General features: G+C 42.1%; 1 protein-coding gene across 4 annotated transcripts in view; it reads right to left on the bottom strand.

Annotated features, from left to right (window-relative positions):
• The window catches only part of VWA8 (von Willebrand factor A domain containing 8), a 290,052-nt gene that overhangs the window by 206,961 nt on the left and 63,166 nt on the right, over nt 1-19,925 (bottom strand). For 3 of the 4 annotated variants that reach the window (XR_012159153.2, XM_073345743.2, XM_073345772.2), the window contains 4 exons: nt 14,389-14,493; nt 6,217-6,348; nt 3,812-3,946; nt 3,639-3,716 (listed from right to left, as the gene is read on the bottom strand). Coding sequence is in view for 3 of the 4 variants with exons in the window: in XM_073345743.2 (XP_073201844.2) it covers nt 3,639-3,716; nt 3,812-3,946; nt 6,217-6,348; nt 14,389-14,493 (450 nt within the window). In the remaining variant the exon portion in view is untranslated. The remainder of the gene's footprint in view (nt 1-3,638; nt 3,717-3,811; nt 3,947-6,216; nt 6,349-14,388; nt 14,494-19,925) is intronic. The other variant, XM_073345760.2, reaches the window with a different exon arrangement.

Below are 19,925 nucleotides of genomic sequence, written 5' to 3'. Positions count from 1 at the left end.
CAGCAGGGGAAGCACAGAGAAGGAAGGCAGAGAGGTCACCAGGTTGCCTGAAACCAGGCTCGACAGCCAACCACCTCTTACGTTATGAAGAGTCTTGTGATATTTGACATTCTTCTTAAAGCCCCAACTCTTTTAGCCACATGATTATGAGAATCACAGCTTCCATAAAAAAAAAATGCTTAGCCCTTATGGCTGCAGAAAGAAACCTGAAAACAAAACTTTAAATGCTCAAAAACCAGAAGACAAATAAAAAGTCCATCTTTTCTGTTAACATATCATGATTTTTAAGCCAATCTCATGGTTTTGGGGCCTGATACTTGCGGTTGGCAATACTGTCCCTGTGCCAAAGAAGAGTGACTGCTGCTGGCTGTAAAACACTGTTGAATGTTGGAGATGAAGGGGATGAAGATAAACGGGATACATACAAAATGGGAATGGACTGTCAAGGAAGCAGTATTACAGAAAGAGATCTGGGGTTATTTAGCCTGTGATCTACTATATGAGTCAACAATGTAATACTGTTGCCCCCCCCTCCAAAAAAAAGAGCGAACATAATTCAGGGATGTATCAGCAAGAGTGCTGTAAGCAAGACACGAGAAGTAATTCTTCCACTCTACTCCACACTGATAAGGCCTCAACTGAAGTATTGTGTCCAGCTTTGGGAACCACATTTCAAATTGGAGACAGTCCAGACGAGAGCAATAAAAATTATTAAAGGACTAGAAAACATGACTGATAAGGGAAGATTGAAAAACTTGGGTTTGTTTAGTTTGGAGACAAGAAGGCTGTGGGGGGACATAACATTTTTCTAGTACATAAAAGGTTGTTACAAGGAGGAGGGTGAAAAAAATTGTTCTTTTAATCTCTGAGGATAGCACTACAACCACCTTGCACTGATCTAATGAGTTGCAACGTTATAATTGCAACCCCCGTTTCATGTTTGCCCTAAGTAAGTCCCCAACTTGCTATAGGGAAGGCAAAACCCGCCCCTTACCTTGTCTTGGCCTATCTGGCGGTGAGATAAAAAGCCTTTCCCAGCCCCCCAAGAAAAGAGCAACTAACATAATGCCCACAGCAAATCATGACAAAACCTGATATTTAACTACATCCACAGGAGGGACACTGGGTGCTGCTTTGCCTGGTCCAGGTAAAGGTGCACTTTTCCTGCACCGGTGTGGACCTGCATAGTTTCCTCCTCTCTCCTGGCCACCTGGGAGGGGGAATGGGTCAGTGTTCCCATGATAACCTGGTTTAACGCTATCGCAGATAGTCAGTCTGGCTCTCTACCCCTTAAATTGGCCGAACACCTTTTCCTGCAAGCCAAACACTGCTTAACGTGTAGTGAGGTCATTGTCCCATGCCTCCTACAGTCAACCAACAAAGCCATCCATTTGTCAGCTTCTTGCAAAAATGTCTCTATACCTTTTTCCATCCCTTCCCTGTACTGCTCTGTAAATCGTCAACCTTGTTCTCCAAATCTCTCCTCAAGACCCACCTCTGACACAACACATAGGTAATCAGTCAATTAATGATGGCTAGGCTGATGGACTGAAAGAGACAGTAGCACTTACATTGTCTATTTACAATGAAAAAAATGTAAATTTTTATAAAAATTGTATATATTTGATTAATCTTTCTCTGCTCCCTTCCCCCTACACTTCATAAGTGACTTCTCATCTTAGATTCTAAGCTCTGAGAGTGAGGTACCATATCCTTGAATGTGTTTTTCTAGAACCCACCACAACAGAGCCTCAATCCCGACTGGGATCTGTGTTATATTTAATATAAACATTAAACAACAAGAATCATGACAAAATTCAAATAGTACTGGTTTAAATTCTATACACTATGTATCAGAAAAGTAAATATGTAAGACAATATGAGAAGATTATGGAATCTGAACAAAGAAAGAAAGATTAAAGCTATACATACTCCTGGGAGAATTCTACACCAAAAAAATTAAAAATCCTGTGAACAATATTTTAAAATTCTGCAAAATTCTGCATATTTTATTTGTCAAAGTAACACAATATAGTCATGCCAGTTTAAATTATTTTGGTAATTTATTTCAAAACTGTCAGCAAGTATGTCTGTAACAATACAAACAACAAAAAAGATTCAGAAAATGTTTTTTGACAAATAGATTCCTTACTAGGCCTATTAATACAGAACTCTGAGTAATAATTCATTTAAACTACAGTACAGAAACACATTTCCTACACCCCTCAGAAGCAGTGCAAAGGATTCAGAGTCAAGGATTACAGAGGAGCTGAGGGAGAGGGAAGTAATTGTTGGGAAGGAGCCGGCGTGTGAACTTGGAGGGTTGCTGGGTGTGACCGGGAGAAGTATGGAAGTTTTGGGGTTTTGAGGGGGACGAGTTGTTAGGGAGCCTCCCCCATGCAAACCCTGGCAGATCCCTAGCCTCTCTCATTGTCAGGCACATCTGCCCCTGTTCCCATGTGTCCCTGTGCCCCTCCACCATCCCCATGTGTCCCTGAATCCCCACTCATCCACCCCCTCCCCCATATCCCCACATTCCCACTCAGTCCCCGTCCCAGTCTGTCCCCCTTCCATTAGCCCTTTTGAACCTCAGTCTGTGACCCCCCAGCAACCCCATGTGCCCCATGCTGTCCATCCCCCATATCCCATGCCTCCTGACCTGGCCCTACAAGCAGGGTGCTGTGAGGAACCCAGCCGCTTCTCTTCCCTATCTGCAGCTGGGGCAGCTGTTCTCTGTTCTGATGCCACAGCAGCCCCTTGTGGGCAAAAGGCATACTGCACTCCGGCAGAATGTATTTTCTGCAGAGAAAAAAAATTCAACACAGGACATGAATTCTGCACATGTGTAGAATCGCAGAATTCCCCCAGGAGTATACAGAACATAAAAAGTAACACAAAAAGAAGGTCCCCAAAACATAAAAGCAAATATGCATTTTCAACACAATAAAGAAACTGCCTTCCAGAATAGAAAAAGGAAGATGCTGGAGAATTCCATTTCACAATTTTATAGCATACGGACAAACAAAAAAAGGAAGGGGAAAAGGTCTTCCAGGGCCTCTAAATATGCCAAAACAACTGGTCACCATGCAGACCCAAAGGCAGGAAACACACTTAGGAGAACAACATCCAAAGACTAGAAAGAAAAAAAACCTTTTCTTTCTTACATTGTTATGCTAATTCACAGCACCAGCTGTCAGCTCTTTGCAACTAAGAAATATCGTAATTTACTTTATTGAACAAATCTCCTTATACTCCACTCACTGACGTTCTCTTTTTCTATCTCTACTAAGAGCCTGAAGTCAATGTTACCTTTGCTACTGACTTAGTATCTGACCCTATACACATAGTAACCTACCTCAGAATTCCATACCACACTCTATATAATAATCTCTCTACGTAGCCTTGCAAATTGGAAGAGACACTGCAACTCAGTATTCTGACATCAGGTAAACAAAGTATCTCAAGAACTACTTTCCTTTCATTCTTATATTACTTTGGCTTCTTTCCTTAGATGAATGATTTTTCAGAGACTGTAGCCTTACATAGAGATTCCATCTAGTTTCTTTCATCTGTAACCTATGTATGTCATGTTTCAGACCATTTGTAAGGCATACGCACCACTGTATAATTTACTTTACCTGATACAGCATGACAGGCTCTATGTTGTATCCTAACATATTGGCAAACTCCTTAGCAATAACTGTTTTGCCACAGCCCTATAAAGTAAAAAATAAAATAAAATAAAAATTAAGGCATTAGATTTAAAATACCTTGCAAGGAGGAAAAAAAAAGAAAAGTTTACAGTTCTTACTTTTCCGCCTATCAAACACATATCCTTAACCATATGTGACTGCATCATTTCTGCCAACAGCTGCTTATGGCTGGAAGTCTTTATGAAAGCGTCTGATCCAGAACACAGTTTTAATGGTCGAGTCCCAGCTGGGACCTACAAAGAGAAAAAAGATAAACAAGTTATATGAAAGTGGTTTAGGCTTGGGGGCAGATTGGTTTACACTGGGTCAGTAGCCCTGTAACTTTTCACTGGTGATTGCATTCTTGTGCTCCAGAATCTCAATCTTTTTAAAAAAAAAAAAAAAAGTTGCCTTTATGGCTTGTGGTTGCCTCCCCCGCCAAAAAACCACCCATGAATAGGAATCAAATGGAAATCAATGCAATGGTATTTGATTTGGTTTGCAGGCAACATGAATCAATAGTCTCGAGAGGACTCTGACTCACCTCAGTAGGGTATTAACACTGAAACCCAATTACAAAGTGAACACTAGAATCATTTATTGCAGATCAGGGGGTAAGAAAGAAGAGAAATGATCCTATGGTGAAGATATGAACAATCCACTTGGAGGGAAATCTCGCTCCGGTGTTATAAGTGGGCAGAGCTTTGCAGAATAGCAACACTTGTTTTTCCTCTAGTTTAACCCCTGCTTAAGCTACTAAATTCTGTTGCTCCTTCCACACACACACTGGTCACTGCTTCCCCTTCAAATTCCTCCTCTACTCTTGTTCCCAAAGAGGCTGTTCATTCCTCAGAGAAACTCCTCAATCAACTCTGAGTCCACTCCAGTGCCTAATGAAGCTAACTATTTCCTTCAGAGCAGCTCTCCAATCAGCTTCTCATAGATTCTACCATAGTTTGTTCCTGCACTCCAATCTCCTTCTTCACCTCCATTGTACAAACTCTCTGAGGCCGTCCCACCCCAGTGCGACTCAGAACTCTCTCTGCCTCCAACTAACTCTCCTCTATTACATAGATACCTCAGTGTCACTGAATTCAATCTCTACTTTAAACTCAGATCAACATGTGTGTCTATAAAAAGTGCCTTATTTCTCTACCCAACAGACCATAAACTTCACTGAAAGAAAGTCAGACTAACTGTATTTGATGTCAGTAATATGAAGACTTTTTCTCCGTTTTCTGTTTCAACATCCTGGGCTGGAATAATATTACCAAGCACATTTTATTTGATGTGGTGGACAAAAGGAAAGAAACTACTATTGTTTTTATTTAAAAATATAGTGAAAAAAATGATTCTTTCAGAAAAACAAAACTATATAGAAGATAGCCACAAGAGCATCACAAACGCTTTGTATTATGCTATTCCATGGCGCAATGCAAAATAAGAAATCAAGAAAGTACTTTTCCACCAACACTTCAGTAATTGATTAAATAAATAGGTCATGTCTCTGAAAAAAATAAAATAAAATAAAAAAATAACCACATAGAAACGAGCACAAGTTACCTAAAAATAAAGCCTTACTTTTCCAGTTCATAAATTACATTTGCTAAATATTATCATAAAAAGTGGATATTCACTGAGGCTCTCAGTCAAATTCCTTATCAACATAGAGCATCAAAATGTAGGTGGGAGTCAACAGAAAGTAGCATAACAAATTTGCGGTAGTGATATGAAACCAAGAATATAGCGTAGGGGTGGGTAAACTACGGCCCGTGGGCCAGATCCGGGCCGCAAGTCATTTTAATCCAGCCCTTGAGCTCCCACTGGAGAGCAGGGTCTGGGACTTGCCCTGCTTCGGCGCTCCAGCCGGGGAGCAGGGTCAGGGGCCGCTACATGCAGCTCCCAGAAGCAGCCATATGGCTCCGCTCCAGCTCCTACATGTAGGGGCAGCCAGCTCTGCATGCTGACCCCACCCCAAGCGCCACCCCTGCAGCTCCCATTGGCCGGGAACCTCAGCCAATGGGAGCTGCCGGGCCGCCTGGCCACACCTCCGCATAGGAGCCGGAAAAGGGACATGCCCCTGCTTCCGGGAGCCACTTGAGGTAAGTGCCGCCCAGAGCCTGCACCCCTGAGCCTCTCTCTGCACCCCAACCCTCTGCCCCAGCCCTGATCCCCATCCTGCTATCTGAATCTCTCGATACCAACCCAGAGCAGCCTCCTGCACTTCAAACCCCTCATCCACAGCCCTACCCCAGAGCCCGCACCCCCAAGCTGGAGCTTGCCCCTTTTCCTGCACCCCACTCTGCTGCCCCAGCCCAGAGCCTCCTCCCGCACCCTGAACTCCTCATTTCTGGCCCCACCCAGAAGCCCACACCCGCAACCAGAGCCCTCACCCCCTCCCCCACCCCAACCCCAATTTTGTGAGCATGCATGGTGTATCATGCAACTTTTATTCCCAGATGTGGCCCTTGGGGCACAAAGTTTGCCCACCCCGATATCGCTTGTTGAATCTGTGAATCATTACCTGGAATTTCACTTCTTTTTCAGCAATCTGGAGAATTACATCAGCCTGTAAGGTCTTGCTTCCATGTATTCTTTCCACTTTTTTAATCCTACTGGGAAGCAAAGGGCTTTCTGAATCTTGGAGCTCAAAACGCTGTAAAAATTGAGAAAGTAGTAATTATTTAACAAAGTGCTGTGTTTTTAAATATTTCCACTGAAAACATGGCAGAAATTGATGCAAGACTAATTTCTTCTGAAGTTCAATATCCATTTGCTGAAAGAACCTTAATACTGGAGAAGTTAAAATGGACCTTTTAAGATGCTAACATTGGTATGTATCTATTAAGTGTTCTCTATTAAACTATTAGCTTGCTGCTCCTCTTGTCAAACAAATTAAACTAAGTCATGAGCTGGAACAACAGAAATCTGTGAATTCTAAGAAATCCATGAATTCCAGATCTTTTATAGAATTTTCTGTTATAGAGATTTTAATGTTTCTTTTCCAAATGAAAAAAAAACTAGGTTATTCTGACTGCAAGATAGCCCTATTGATATAATTTCCCACCGCTGACTTGTTGATGTTGTAGCCAGAGAGACTGAAATAAAGCTCCACGCCTCCAGCACTTATGTTACCACACCATTTATCTTTGAGGACTATTATGACCACTTAACATCCAGCTTTAAAAAAAAAAAAAAATTACGCATCAAGTTAAGATGTTTATTTAGTTCGATAGCCTTGTGTGTAATTACAGTTGAGGATTCCCTAAACACAAGAAACTTTTATTATATAGCCTTTAATAGGCCAAGGAAAAAATTGCCTTTTGCCCCTTTTATCACCACCTCTGCCCTCCACCACCCCTCCATCACTCTACGCTGTATGCAGGAGGCGTGAAATTTTTTTGCTAAAAACGGTGGGGTTTGAGGTTTTTTGGTTTGTTTTCATCTTATCTGTTTATCTGGGTGGGGTTATATTAGAAATTCAGGTCTTCTTGTGCTTGAAAAAGTTATGGTGTCACTCTATTGACATCAAAGGACGATGGCTATACCGGAAACCTACTGACCGCTATTCCTACCTGCATGCCTCCAGCTTTCACCCTGACCACACCACACGATCCATCGTCTACAGCCAAGCTCTGCGATACAACCGCATTTGCTCCAATCCCTCAGACAGAGACAAACACCTACAAGATCTCTGTCAAGCTTTCTTACAACTACAATACCCACCTGCAGAAGTAAAGAAACAGATTGATAGAGCCAGAAGAGTTCCCAGAAGTTACCTACTACAGGACAGGCCTAACAAAGAAAATAACAGAACGCCACTAGCCGTCACCTTCAGCCCCCAACTAAAACCCCTCCAACGCATTATTAAGGATCTACAACCTATCCTGAAGGATGACCCAGCACTCTCACAAATCTTGGGAGACAGGCCAGTCCTTGCCTACAGACAGCCCCGCAACCTGAAGCAAATACTCACCAACAACCACATACCACACAACAGAACCACTAACCCAGGAACTTATCCTTGCAACAAAGCCCGTTGCCAACTGTGTCCACATATCTATTCAGGGGACACCATCACAGGGCCTAATAACATCAGCCACACTATCAGAGGCTCGTTCACCTGCACATCCACCAATGTGATATATGCCATCATGTGCCAGCAATGCCCCTCTGCCATGTACATTGGTCAAACTGGACAGTCTCTACGTAAAAGAATAAATGGACACAAATCAGATGTCAAGAATTATAACATTCATAAACTAGTCGGAGAACACTTCAATCTCTCTGGTCACGCAATCACAGACATGAAGGTCGCTATCTTAAAACAAAAAAACTTCAAATCCAGACTCCAGCGAGAAACTGCTGAATTGGAATTCATTTGCAAATTGGATACTATTAATTTAGGCTTAAATAGAGACTGGGAGTGGCTAAGTCATTATGCAAGGTAGCCTGTTTCCTCTTGTTTTTTCCTACCCCCCGCCCCCCAGATGTTCTGGTTTAACTTGGATTTAAACTTGGAGAGTGGTCAGTTTGGATGAGCTATTACCAGCAGGAGAGTGAGTTTGTGTGTGTATGGGGGTGGGGGGGATGTGAGAAAACCTGGATTTGTGCAGGAAATAGCCCAACTTGATTATCATGCACATTGTGTAAAGAGTTGTCACTTTGGATGGGCTATCACCAGCAGGAGAGTGAATTTGTGTGGGGGGGTGGAGGGTGAGAAAACCTGGATTTGTGCTGGAAATGGCCCACCTGATGATCACTTTAGATAAGCTATTACCAGCAGGACAGTGGGGTGGGAGGGGGTATTGTTTCATATTCTCTGTGTATATATAAAGTCTGCTGCAGTTTCCACGGTATGCATCCGATGAAGTGAGCTGTAGCTCACGAAAGCTCATGCTCAAATAAATTGGTTAGTCTCTAAGGTGCCACAAGTACTCCTTTTCTTTTTGTTTTTTTCTTAACACCTCTAACTCTACTGCCTAATGAACACTTACAAGAGAGGATATGTCCATGTGTAAGATTCAACACGCCCACACACATGCACACACACTTCAGTAAGAGTGTGAGCGCTCACCACACACATCCGAAGGCTTGTCTACACTTAAAATACTACAGTGACCCAGCTGTACCACTGTAAAGCTTGAACGTAGATGCTACCTATGCTGATGGGATGGATTCTCCCATCCTTGCACTTAATCCACCAGGAACTTAGGTCAGCTTAACTAAGCCACAATGGGATATGGATTTTTCATACCCCTGACAGATGTAATTAAACTGACCTAACTTTCTAGTGTAAACCAACCCCAAGATACCCAAAAAGTCCTCCCGTAAAACCTGCTATTTCAGAGGTAAAAAACAAGTAAAAAACCCAACCTACACTTATTTGGGAAATGATTTTTCATCTTTTTTCTACATAATCAAGAAGCAAAAAGGACCCTAACTGATTTTTAAAAACTGGTTCCAGAGCATCTTAAATTTGACTGGCCATCTTGGCCATAGCCTCATGTTCCAAGCAGGTGAAAGGATATTCCATAGGAATTAGGTTATGAAGGTTCAGAATTCAATCATCATGATAAATATCTGTCTGGCAATTCAGATAATGATGAAGATTGCTGCTGTGATGAAAACATTTGATGCAGTGTTGTTGTAGCCATGTTGTGTAATATCTTTTATTAGACCAACTTCCATGGTGAGAGAGACAAGCTTTCGAGCTCTGCGTAATCTTGACTCTTTCACCAATAGAAGATGGTCCAGTAAAAAGATACTACCTCTCCCACCTTGTCTCTTGAAAACATTAGAGTAAGCTTCACACTATTTTAGGCACATTCAATTGCTTTTATGAAAAGTGTGTTGCAAAGAATATAAAAATCTATGTATCTTTATTTGTACAAGATACCATAACATTGCAAATTAAGGTTAGAAACGCAATTATTTTTTGTAACATAATCAGACATATACTTTGGCTCTTCACTCTCAGATTCACATTCTGGACTAAAAGACTACAAATATTTCATGTTTAAATGTGAACTTTTTTTTAAAAAAGCATAAGTGAACTTTAGTGTAAAACTGCCAAAAATTCTATTTTTATTTTAACAGCTGAACCAATTTCAACCACCACCAAACACTGGAAGAAGAATAGAAAAAAGCTGAGAATGTGCACTCTGAGTTTCATCTTGAACTAAGATTTAAATTGGCAAGTTAGAGACCCTGATCCAAAGTTAACTGAAGTAAACAAAAAGACTCCCATTGAGTTCGATATACTTTGGATCAGGTCCAACGCTATTTCCACATGCATTGCTGATAGACTCTTATAATTACAGCATCATTTCCAGGTGCAATTATAACAAGAGAAGGAAACATTTTATTTCTTCACATTTCTCAATACAACTATAGATGGCTATCTAATGCTCTGGGTGCTAGCAAAATAAATTAAAAATCACAACATAAAGAAAGTACTTCCCACAAATATAGTAAAGTTTCAATCCTTCAATCATTACTCAAAAAATTAACTGAAATTAAAGAGAATACTGACTATGTAACAGATAAAGCTCAAAATGGTTACACACCACCAAATCACATACAAGAATAAAGTAACCAACTCCTTAAGCACCTACCTATATAACGTGTAAGAGAAAAAACTGCATTATTGTTTGTGACTTCAATCTGAGTAACATAAAGCTGGAGGTTAGAGCTGGTAAGGAATTTTTCAATGAAATTTCTTTTCATCATAGAATCATAGAATATCAGGTTTGGAAGGGACCCCAGAAGGTCATCTAGTCCAACCCCCTGCTCAAAGCAGGACCAATTCCCAGTTAAATCATCCCAGCCAGGGCTTTGTCAAGCCTGACCTTAAAAACCTCTAAGGAAGGAGATTCTACCACCTCCCTAGGTAACACATTCCAGTGTTTCACCACCCTCTTAGTGAAAAAGTTTTTCCTAATATCCAATCTAAACCTCCCCCACTGCAACTTGAGACCATTACTCCTCGTTCTGTCATCTGCTACCATTGAGAGCAGTCTAGAGCCATCCTCTTTGGAACCCCCTTTCAGGTACTTGAAAGCACCTATCAAATCCCCCCTCATTCTTCTCTTCTGCAGGCTAAACAATCCCAGCTCCCTCAGCCTCTCCTCATAACTCATGTGTTCCAGTCCCCTAATCATTTTTGTTGCCCTTCGCTGGACTCTCTCCAATTTATCCACATCCTTCTTGAAGTGTGGGGCCCAAAACTGGACACAGTACTCCAGATGAGGCCTCACCAATGTCGAATAGAGGGGAACGATCACGTCCCTCGATCTGCTCGCTATGCCCCTACTTATACAGCTCAAAATGCCATTGGCCTTTTTGGCAACAAGGGCACACTGCTGACTCATATCCAGCTTCTCGTCCACTGTCACCCCTTGGTCCTTTTCCGCAGAACTGCTGCCTAGCCATTCGGTCCCTAGTCTGTAGCTGTGCATTGGGTTCTTCCGTCCCAAGTGCAGGACCCTGCACTTATCCTTATTGAACCTCATCAGATTTCTTTTGGCCCAATCCTCCAATTTGTCTAGGTCTTTCTGTATCCTATCCCTCCCCTCCAGCATATCTACCACTCCTCCCAGTTTAGTATCATCCGCAAATTTGCTGAGAGTGCAATCCACACCATCCTCCAGATCATTTATGAAGATATTGAACAAAACCGGCCCCAGGACCGACCCTTGGGGTACTCCACTTGATACTGGCTGCCAACTAGATATGGAGCCATTGATCACTACCCGTTGAGCCCGACAATCTAGCCAGCTTTCTACCCACCTTGTAGTGCATTCATCCAGCCCATACTTCCTTAACTTGCTGACAAGAATACTGTGGGAGACCGTGTCAAAAGCTTTGCTAAAGTCAAGAAACAATACATCCACTGCTTTCCCTTCATCCACAGAACCAGTAATCTCATCATAAAAGGCGATTAGATTAGTCAGGCATGACCTTCCCTTGGTGAATCCATGCTGGCTGTTTCTGATCACTTTCCTCTCATGCAAGTGCTTCAGGATTGATTCTTTGAGGACCTGCTCCATGAGTATAGAGTTTAGGTTAATAGAAACCAAAACTTTTCACAGGAAATGGTCAGTTTCAATGAATTTCTTGAATCGAAAAAATGTTGAAAATAGTTTCAGAATGTTTTGTTTTGACATTTTATACATGAAAAATTCCAGTCTTCCAGTTCAAAATAAAGTTCTGTATCAAAATCTAAGCTAATTATACTAAAAAATAAAAATGGCCAAAACTGAAACATTCTGATTGATTTGAATTAATTATTTTTTTCCTGGATTTTTCAGTTCACAAAAATTTCCAAGATCGATTTTTTGTCTGAATTAGAAACAGGAAAAAAACCATTTCCTGCCCAGCTCAACTGGAAGTCTCATGCTACGAATAGTAAAACATCTTTGGAATTTCTATGTAGTATAAATGACAATTACCTAACTCACAAAGCATTGCATCTAACATAAAAAGAATTCTATATTAGACCTCATCTTGACAGATAAAGAGGAAATGATCTTAGAACTAAAAGTTAGTGGTTGCTTTGGTGCAAGTGATCATGACTTAATTATATTTGTTATGTGCAAACAGAATAAAGTTCCAACCAGTAATATTTATACAGGGTGCTTTTAAAAGTACTAGTTTCACAAAGCTGAAAACAATTATGAGCCAATCAGCTGGGAGAATTTAAACAAAAAAAAAATAACTGTTAATTGAGAGATGTTGAAATACATTTTACTGAATTCCCAAAAAATCACAACTGAGGAAGAACACTACACAGGTTAAAAACCAGACTGGCTTAAGGAAGCGAAAGAAGCAATAAATAAATTTTAGAAGTGGAAGAAAGGAAATGTTGATAGCAATAAATACAAATTAAAAGCTAGAAATTGTAGAAATTGATAAAGGAAGCAAAAGGACACAAGGAAATATCTACAACTAACAGAGTTAAGGAAAACAAGAAATGTTTTTTAGTGTATTATGGCAAAAGGACTCTTATGGTATCGGTTCGTTATGAGATGGAAAGGGTAAAATGGTCAATATGCAGAAAAGGCAAAAGTGTTCAATAAATATTTCTGTTCCATATGTGGGAAAAAGCCAGATGTATGCATATCCTATGATGAAATACTTTCCATTCCAGCATTAACTAAGCAGGATATTAAATACATACTACTAAATTTAGACATTTTAAAGTCAGCAGGTACACATTACTTATATCCAAACGTTTTAAAAGACCTCCCCAAGGACCTCTCTGAACAGTTAATATTGATTTAAATAAATCTTGGAAAACTGGGGAAGTTTCAGATGATTGGAAAAACATTGTGCCAGTATATAAAAAGGGCAAATGGGATGACCCAGGTAATTATAGGTCTGTCAGCCTGACACTGAACCTGGGCAAAATAATGGAACACCCGATAAAGGACTCAATTAATAAAGAATTAAAGAAGGGTAATATAATTAATGCCAACCACATGTATTTATGGAAAATAGATCTTGTCAAACAAACTTGATACTCTTTGATGAAATTACAAGTTTGAGTGATAAAGGTAACAGTGCTGATGTAATACACCTAGACTTCTGTAAGGCATTTGTGTTGGTACCACACAACATTTTGATTAAAACCTAGGACAATACAAAATCAATATGGCATACAAATTTATAAAAATCTGGATGACAGGTCTCAAAAATGTAACAGTCAATGACAAATATGACAAACATCACTGAGCATGTATTTTTTCTTGCTGGGTTCTGCAGGGATTGATTCTCAGGCCTGTGCTCTTTAATATTTTTATCAATGACCCAGAAGAAAACATAAAATCATTACTGATCAAGTTGGTTGACAAATATTGGGGGAGTGATAAATAATGAAGAGGACGGATCCTGGATTGCTTAGTAAACTGGGTACAAGCAAACAATAAGCCTTTCAATAGGGCCAAATGTAAAGTAATACATCTAAGAAAAAAGAATGGGGGGCATACTTACCAGTCGGGAAATTCTATCTGGAAATAGTGACTCTGAAAAAGACTATGAATCTAGGAAAATGCTGGCAGGAGGAGAAAGTGGGCAGGGAAATGAAGAGACATAAAAATACGCATTTTCTCTGTCTTTCTTTTTTAGTGTTTTAGTTTTTGTTCAGCATTATTTCAGAAAGCTCTATAGATTAACTGAATGTTTAACAGATACAAATGTCCATAAAGATAAACAAACTAGTAGAATTGTCACGACACACTCAATATTTTTCATGTGAAGTAATTTAATCACAATTAATTTTCTGAGAAGTTTATGAATTTTAGAAAAATTATTATTTTCCATTTTAGTGACAAAGACCTATCTTGTCAATATCTTCTCGCTAAGGCCCTGATTCAGTAAGGCACTTAAGCACATGCCTAAATTTAAACATGTGAGTAGTCACACTGAAATCAATGGGACTATCGCATTGTTAAAGTTACGCATGTGTTTAAGAACCTCTGAATTGTGGCCTAAATTCAGTAGAAGATATAAAACACTCATCTAATGAAATCTGTTGGTTTATGAAGGTATTGTTCAAAATCTTTTTTTTAACATCAGCATTAACATATATTATTTAAATAATTAGCATTGCTTTGATGTCTTATTATGATTTAATGGGGCTACTGTAGTAACTGACTGCTCTCTGGGATTTGTATATAAAATGCACAGTACTCACTTTTAATGCATCTTCTACTGCAGTCCTGCCTTCCCTTCCTAGTAGGACATTATAAGGGTAAAGCCATTTGATTATATGCTGGACTGACATCATAGGGAAGGAATCCTAATTAGAAATAAAAATACAGGAAAGATTAATTCAATTATCCATTCATCTGGAACACTTTATACTGACACAACTGCAAAAGAGGCAAGAGAGACAACAAACAAGGGCACCATTCAGCTTTTGAGACAAAACCAGGGACACTTCATCCATGCTTCCCCAATAGCTGTCTCACCTACCTCCCCACCTCCACTCCCACTAGGTCTCATACTCTTTTCTGATGGTGGAGAGAGGGGTCAATTGTTGAAACTGAAGATTCTAAAGAATCTAGATATAAACTGAAGAATGAGCCACCAGCTGTTGATTTTTAACATCACACAGAGGAGGCAGGGTAGTTTCAAGATATGACAGCTGCTGTCTTTCCTTCTGGTGCTCTGTGCTACTTAACTCCCTTGAGGTCTTGGAAGACATCAGGGAGAAGTAAAGAGTGTTACAGTTGCTTATTGCATATACTGGCCTCCACTGCAGACTGCCAGTGGTCAGAATCTGGTATGTTTTTTAAAAAGTGCTGTAGCCAAGAAATTCAGTACACTTGAACAAGTCTTATCTGCTCACAGACTGTCCTTGTTGTTTCTGCTGCACTATAGGTGTGAATGGTGCTAAAAAGACAAATCTCAGCTTGCAAGACTTTATAATCGAGGTTAGACAACATGAGGAGGAGGGTCTAGATGCATCAGTTACATCAATATACACTGTAGAGGTTAGGCATGCATCTTGTAATTGGATCTTAACAGAATTTGACTGGATTTCAACAGAATTGATATAATATAAATATTTACCAGGTTGGGAATGGGGGATTGTTTGTTTTTTTACTTAAGTCATAAATGGTGGGAGGGAAGATAAAAGGTATTTTAGGAAGAGAGCAATGTGGTGAGGCCCCCTAGACAGTGAGGCTGTTTCAAGTATCGGAGGTAACATGAAAGGAGTGAAGTTATAAGTGGGAGAAAACAGGCAAGGATTGCCAAAGACTAGAACATAAAAGAAGGTGTAATAGGAAAAAAAGTCAAAGATGGAGACGAGCGATGCAATGCAGTCTTGACAGCGAGGAGGAGTATGAACTTTATGTGGAAACACAGGAAGCCAGTAGGGCGATTCAAACAAGGTGGGAAACGATTAAAGCATCAAGAAAGAAAGATACATTTTGGCTGCAGCATGTTGAAGGCCGACGGGAGTATAATCAGTTAGAATACAAGCCAACAACAGAACTACCATAGAGAGATCAATAAAAATTACTGGAGATTGATGCCACTAAACTGCAGAAAGACACTTTCCCATAAAAGTAGATCGGAGTGTGAAACTATAAAAAGGACCGAGAAGACTCACATGCAAGGGGAGACTACAGTTTTCCTATTTTTAAGATTTATTAAAAGTGAACGCAGTTTAGAAACATTTTAATGCTGAAACCAATGTGACACTTTGCCCCTCCACACTTTTCCTTTATCTTCAATTTTCTATTTCAATCCATTTTCATATGCAAGTCAAGAGATCAGGCCCATTTCTGTCACTTCTGATACCTGCAATCTGCTTTTCTTGAGTGTAGAGACTTAACTTTGTATACAGTGATGGTAGGACTTCTCAAGAAGAGTTACTGGTTACAAAGTGTTAACATTCTTAAATTCTAATGTTTTGGGGTCCTTAAGGGTATACTTTATAACCACTTTTCAAAAAGGAACTGAAACTAACAGCAGCCACAACTGTAGTAAAGCGAGATTTTTTATGAGGAAATTCAGCTATGACATTTAAGTTTAGGCAATACTGGCTATTAGGTTACTTGGAACTAAAAAGGCTCTTTTGCCCTCCCTACAAGACATTTATAAATTAAGCCTTATTTTACTGTGATTGCTGCACTTACTTGAACCATTCTGTGTATGGCACACTATAATATAGAATAAATCATGCTTACATATATTTTCTAAATATCTCTGAGCAAAGAAATGCAATGGGCAGTTTCATAGAAGTAATAAATAAATATCTGTATTACAGAAATCTGCAGCATGGTTGAGTCATTCATAGCAATTTATAATAATTAAATATTGATTCCATTACACTGTACAGATTTTACTTCATAATTCAATTACTGGAAATTACTGAATAGTTCAGTTAATACTGTTTAGTGTAGAAATAGGCTACTAAAAATTACTATACTTTACTTCCAATTATTTGCAGAAAAAATAAATTGTATTAGCAGTCTAAAACAATTTGATTACTAAGTGTAAGTAATAACTAATATGTCTCTCTGTTTCTTTTTTTTTTTTTTTTTGTACTCAGCAAGCCCATAAATAACTGAGTTATGGTAGCAAAGTAAAAAAGAAATAAAAAGCTGAGCGTAGCTATGAATGTCATTGGGGATCACTAGGTATTAGCTACGTATACCCTTCAATGGGAGAAAAAGAAACTCCAGAAAACTAAAATCCCAATCAATGCTCAATTTACCTGCTCTACAGTTGGAATTCCATATAATTAAGTGCTAGATTGTGCAACCCTTACACAGATGAATGAAAAAAAAGTCTACCTACCGTCTCGTAACTGTTGTTCTTTGAGATATGTCCATTCCAAGTAGGTGTGTGCGCTGCATTAACAGTCGTCAGAAATTTTTTCCCCTAGCGGTACTTGTGAGGTCGGCTGCAGAGCCACCTGCAGTTGGGCCTTCATGGTGGTGTATATAGGTCCCTGCCGACCTGCTGCCTCTTCCGTTCCTTCTTGCCAGAGTACTCTGACAGAGCGGCAGGCAGGTGGGTCTTGGAATGGACATGAGCAACACATCTCAAAGAACAACAGTTACAAGGAGGTAGGTAACCATTTTTTCTTCTTCGAGTGCTTGCTCATGTCGATTCCAAGTAGGTGACTCCCAAGCATTTCCTAGGAGAAAGGGTTGGAGCTCAGTAGGTCGCAGACTGCAGCACCGCTCTGCCAAATGTGGCATCATCTCTGGCCTCCTGAATAATGGCGTAGCGCAATGTAAAAGTGTGGACTGATGACCACGTTGCTGCCCTGCAGATGTCTTGAATAGGGACTTGCACCAGGAATGCCACCAAAGATGCAAGCGCTCTTATGGAGTGTGCTGTCAGCGCAGGGGCAGGTATCTTTGCCAGGTCATAGCATGCCCTGATGCAGGCCATGATCCATGAAGAGATTCTTTGGGACAACACTCAAGTCCATTTATCCGCTCCGCAATGAAAAGTTGCACTGATTTCCAAAAAGGCTTTGTTCTTTCAATGTAAAAGTCTAACGCTCACCTGACATCCAGGGAGTGCAGTATTCGCTCCCGGTTGCTAGCGTGTGGCTTAGCAAAGAACACTGGAAGAAATATGTCCTGGATTATGTGGAATTGTGAAACTACCTTTGGGAGAAAAGCTCGGTGTGGCTGCAACTGTACCTTGTCCTTATACAAGACTGTATATGGGGGCTCAGAAGTTAAGGCCTTAAGCTCAGACACCCTCCTGGCTGAAGTTATAGCCACCAAGAACGCTACTTTCCAGGAAAGGTAGAGAAGAGAGCTCAAAGGCAGGACCCATCAGTCTTCAGAGCACCAGGATGAGATCCCGTGGGGGGGATTGGCTGTCTTACTTGAGGGTTCAGTCTAACTAGTCCTTTGAGGAAGCGGCCAACCATCGTGTTGACAAAAACCAACCATCCTTCCAAGGGAGGAGAAAAGCATCTGTAAGCAAGTCCAGGCTGAGATTCAGGAAGGAACAGAACTGCTGACATTTCCTGTTGTGCCCCATTGTGAACAAGTCCATCTGGGGAAATCCCCACTGTTGGAAGATGCTGATCACGACATACGGTTGAAGCAACCACTTGTGATTATGAAAGGACCTGCTGAGATGATTGGCCAGGTTGTTCTGAGAGCCTGGAAGGTATGATGCCTCTAGATGTATTGATTACACAATGCAGAAGTCCCACAGTTTGAGGGCTTCCTGGCATAGGGGAGAGGAGAGGGCACCATCCTATCTGTTTATGTAGAATATTGCTCAATGCCCTCCAGATGGGTTTGGAATGCCTGGCAAGCAAGGCGAACCACTCTTAGCTCCCTGACATTGATGTGCAGTGAAAGTTCTGCCTGGGACCAGAGACCTTGACTCCTGAGTCTTCCAAGGTACGTCCCCCATCCCATCGCCAAAGCATCTGTGACTAGAGACAGTGAGGGCTGGAGCCTGGAGAAGGGTACTTCTGCATACACCGCTTGCCACCACAGGAGCAGGGGTGGCAGGCTTGTAGAAATTTTGCCCAGAACCCGCCCCTGCCCAAGCTGCACCCCCCACCTGCCCAAGGCTCTGGGAGGGAGTTTGGGGATGGGAGGGGGGTTTGGGGTGAGGGCTGTGGGGTGTGGCTGCAGATAAGGGGTTTGGGGTGTGGGAGGGGCTCAGGGTGAGAGTAGGAGTGTGGGGGGTGAGGGCTCTGTCTGGGGCTGGGGGGCTTGGGGGGTTAGAGAGGCTCAGGGCTGGGGCAGAGGGTTGGAGTGCAGGGGGATGAGGGCTGTGTCTGGGGCTGGAGATGAGGGGTTTGTGGTGTTGGAGAGGCTGAGGATTGCGGTGCGGGGGGATGGCGGCTGTGTCTGGGGCTGGAGAGGAGGGGTTTGTGGTGTTGGAGGCGGCTCAGGACTGGGGCAGAGGGTTGGAGTGCAGGGAGATGAGGGCTCTGGCAGGGACTGCGGATAAGGTGTTTGGGCTGTTGGAGGGGCTCAGGGCTAGGGTAGAGGGTTGAGGGTGCAGTGGGGGGGGTGAAAGCTCTGGCTGGGGGTGTGGGCTCTGGGGTGGGGCAGGGCTGGGGATGAGTTTGGGGTGCAGGCAGTCTGCTCCAGGACAGGGGCCAGAGAGAAGGACTCCCCCCAGCCCTTTCCCTGCCAGCAACAGCGAGCTCTGGGGGAGGAGCCCCCCTTTCCCGCCCCCCCCAGCAGCATACTTACCCCCACCACTGTCACTGCATGTACTCCTAGGGCCCTTCTCAGGTCCAGGAATCTCCTTCACCTCCACCATGGTGGGTGCCGCCTCCTCCCCTACTGTTGCCCCTGACTGTAGCCTCACTGGGGGTGAGGGATGGGGCTGCCTCCTTGCCCTGCATGGGGGCGGAGGGGCCCCCTGTGCTGGTGGAGCGTCCCGATGGAAAAGGGAAGGCTCTGAGGTGGAATGGCAGGCTCAGAGCCAGTGTGCCGTAGCAGCGGAGATGGAGGGGCACTAGGACCCTGCGGCAGCAGTTGCTGCAGGGAGGCAGCATGGAGCTGCGGGGAAGAGGCAGAGGCAGGGATGCTCTGGGGCCCGGGGAGGCATGCGGAGGACCGGGGGTAGCAAGAGGGGGTCGGGGGACACTCAGGGGAGGCGCAGGGGGGCGGCAGGTGGGGTCGGGGGGACATCCATTCCCAAATATTGGTGGAGCTGGGCCCCAAATATTGCTGGTGCTAAGGCACCACGTGGAGATATAACTCGTCGCCCCTGCAC

Source organism: Lepidochelys kempii, chromosome 1 (genome assembly GCF_965140285.1).
Source record: "Lepidochelys kempii isolate rLepKem1 chromosome 1, rLepKem1.hap1, whole genome shotgun sequence".
Classification (NCBI taxonomy): Eukaryota; Metazoa; Chordata; order Testudines; family Cheloniidae; genus Lepidochelys; species Lepidochelys kempii.
The sequence above is the reverse complement of the archived record's forward strand: the minus strand, read 5'-3'. Positions and strand labels throughout refer to the sequence as shown.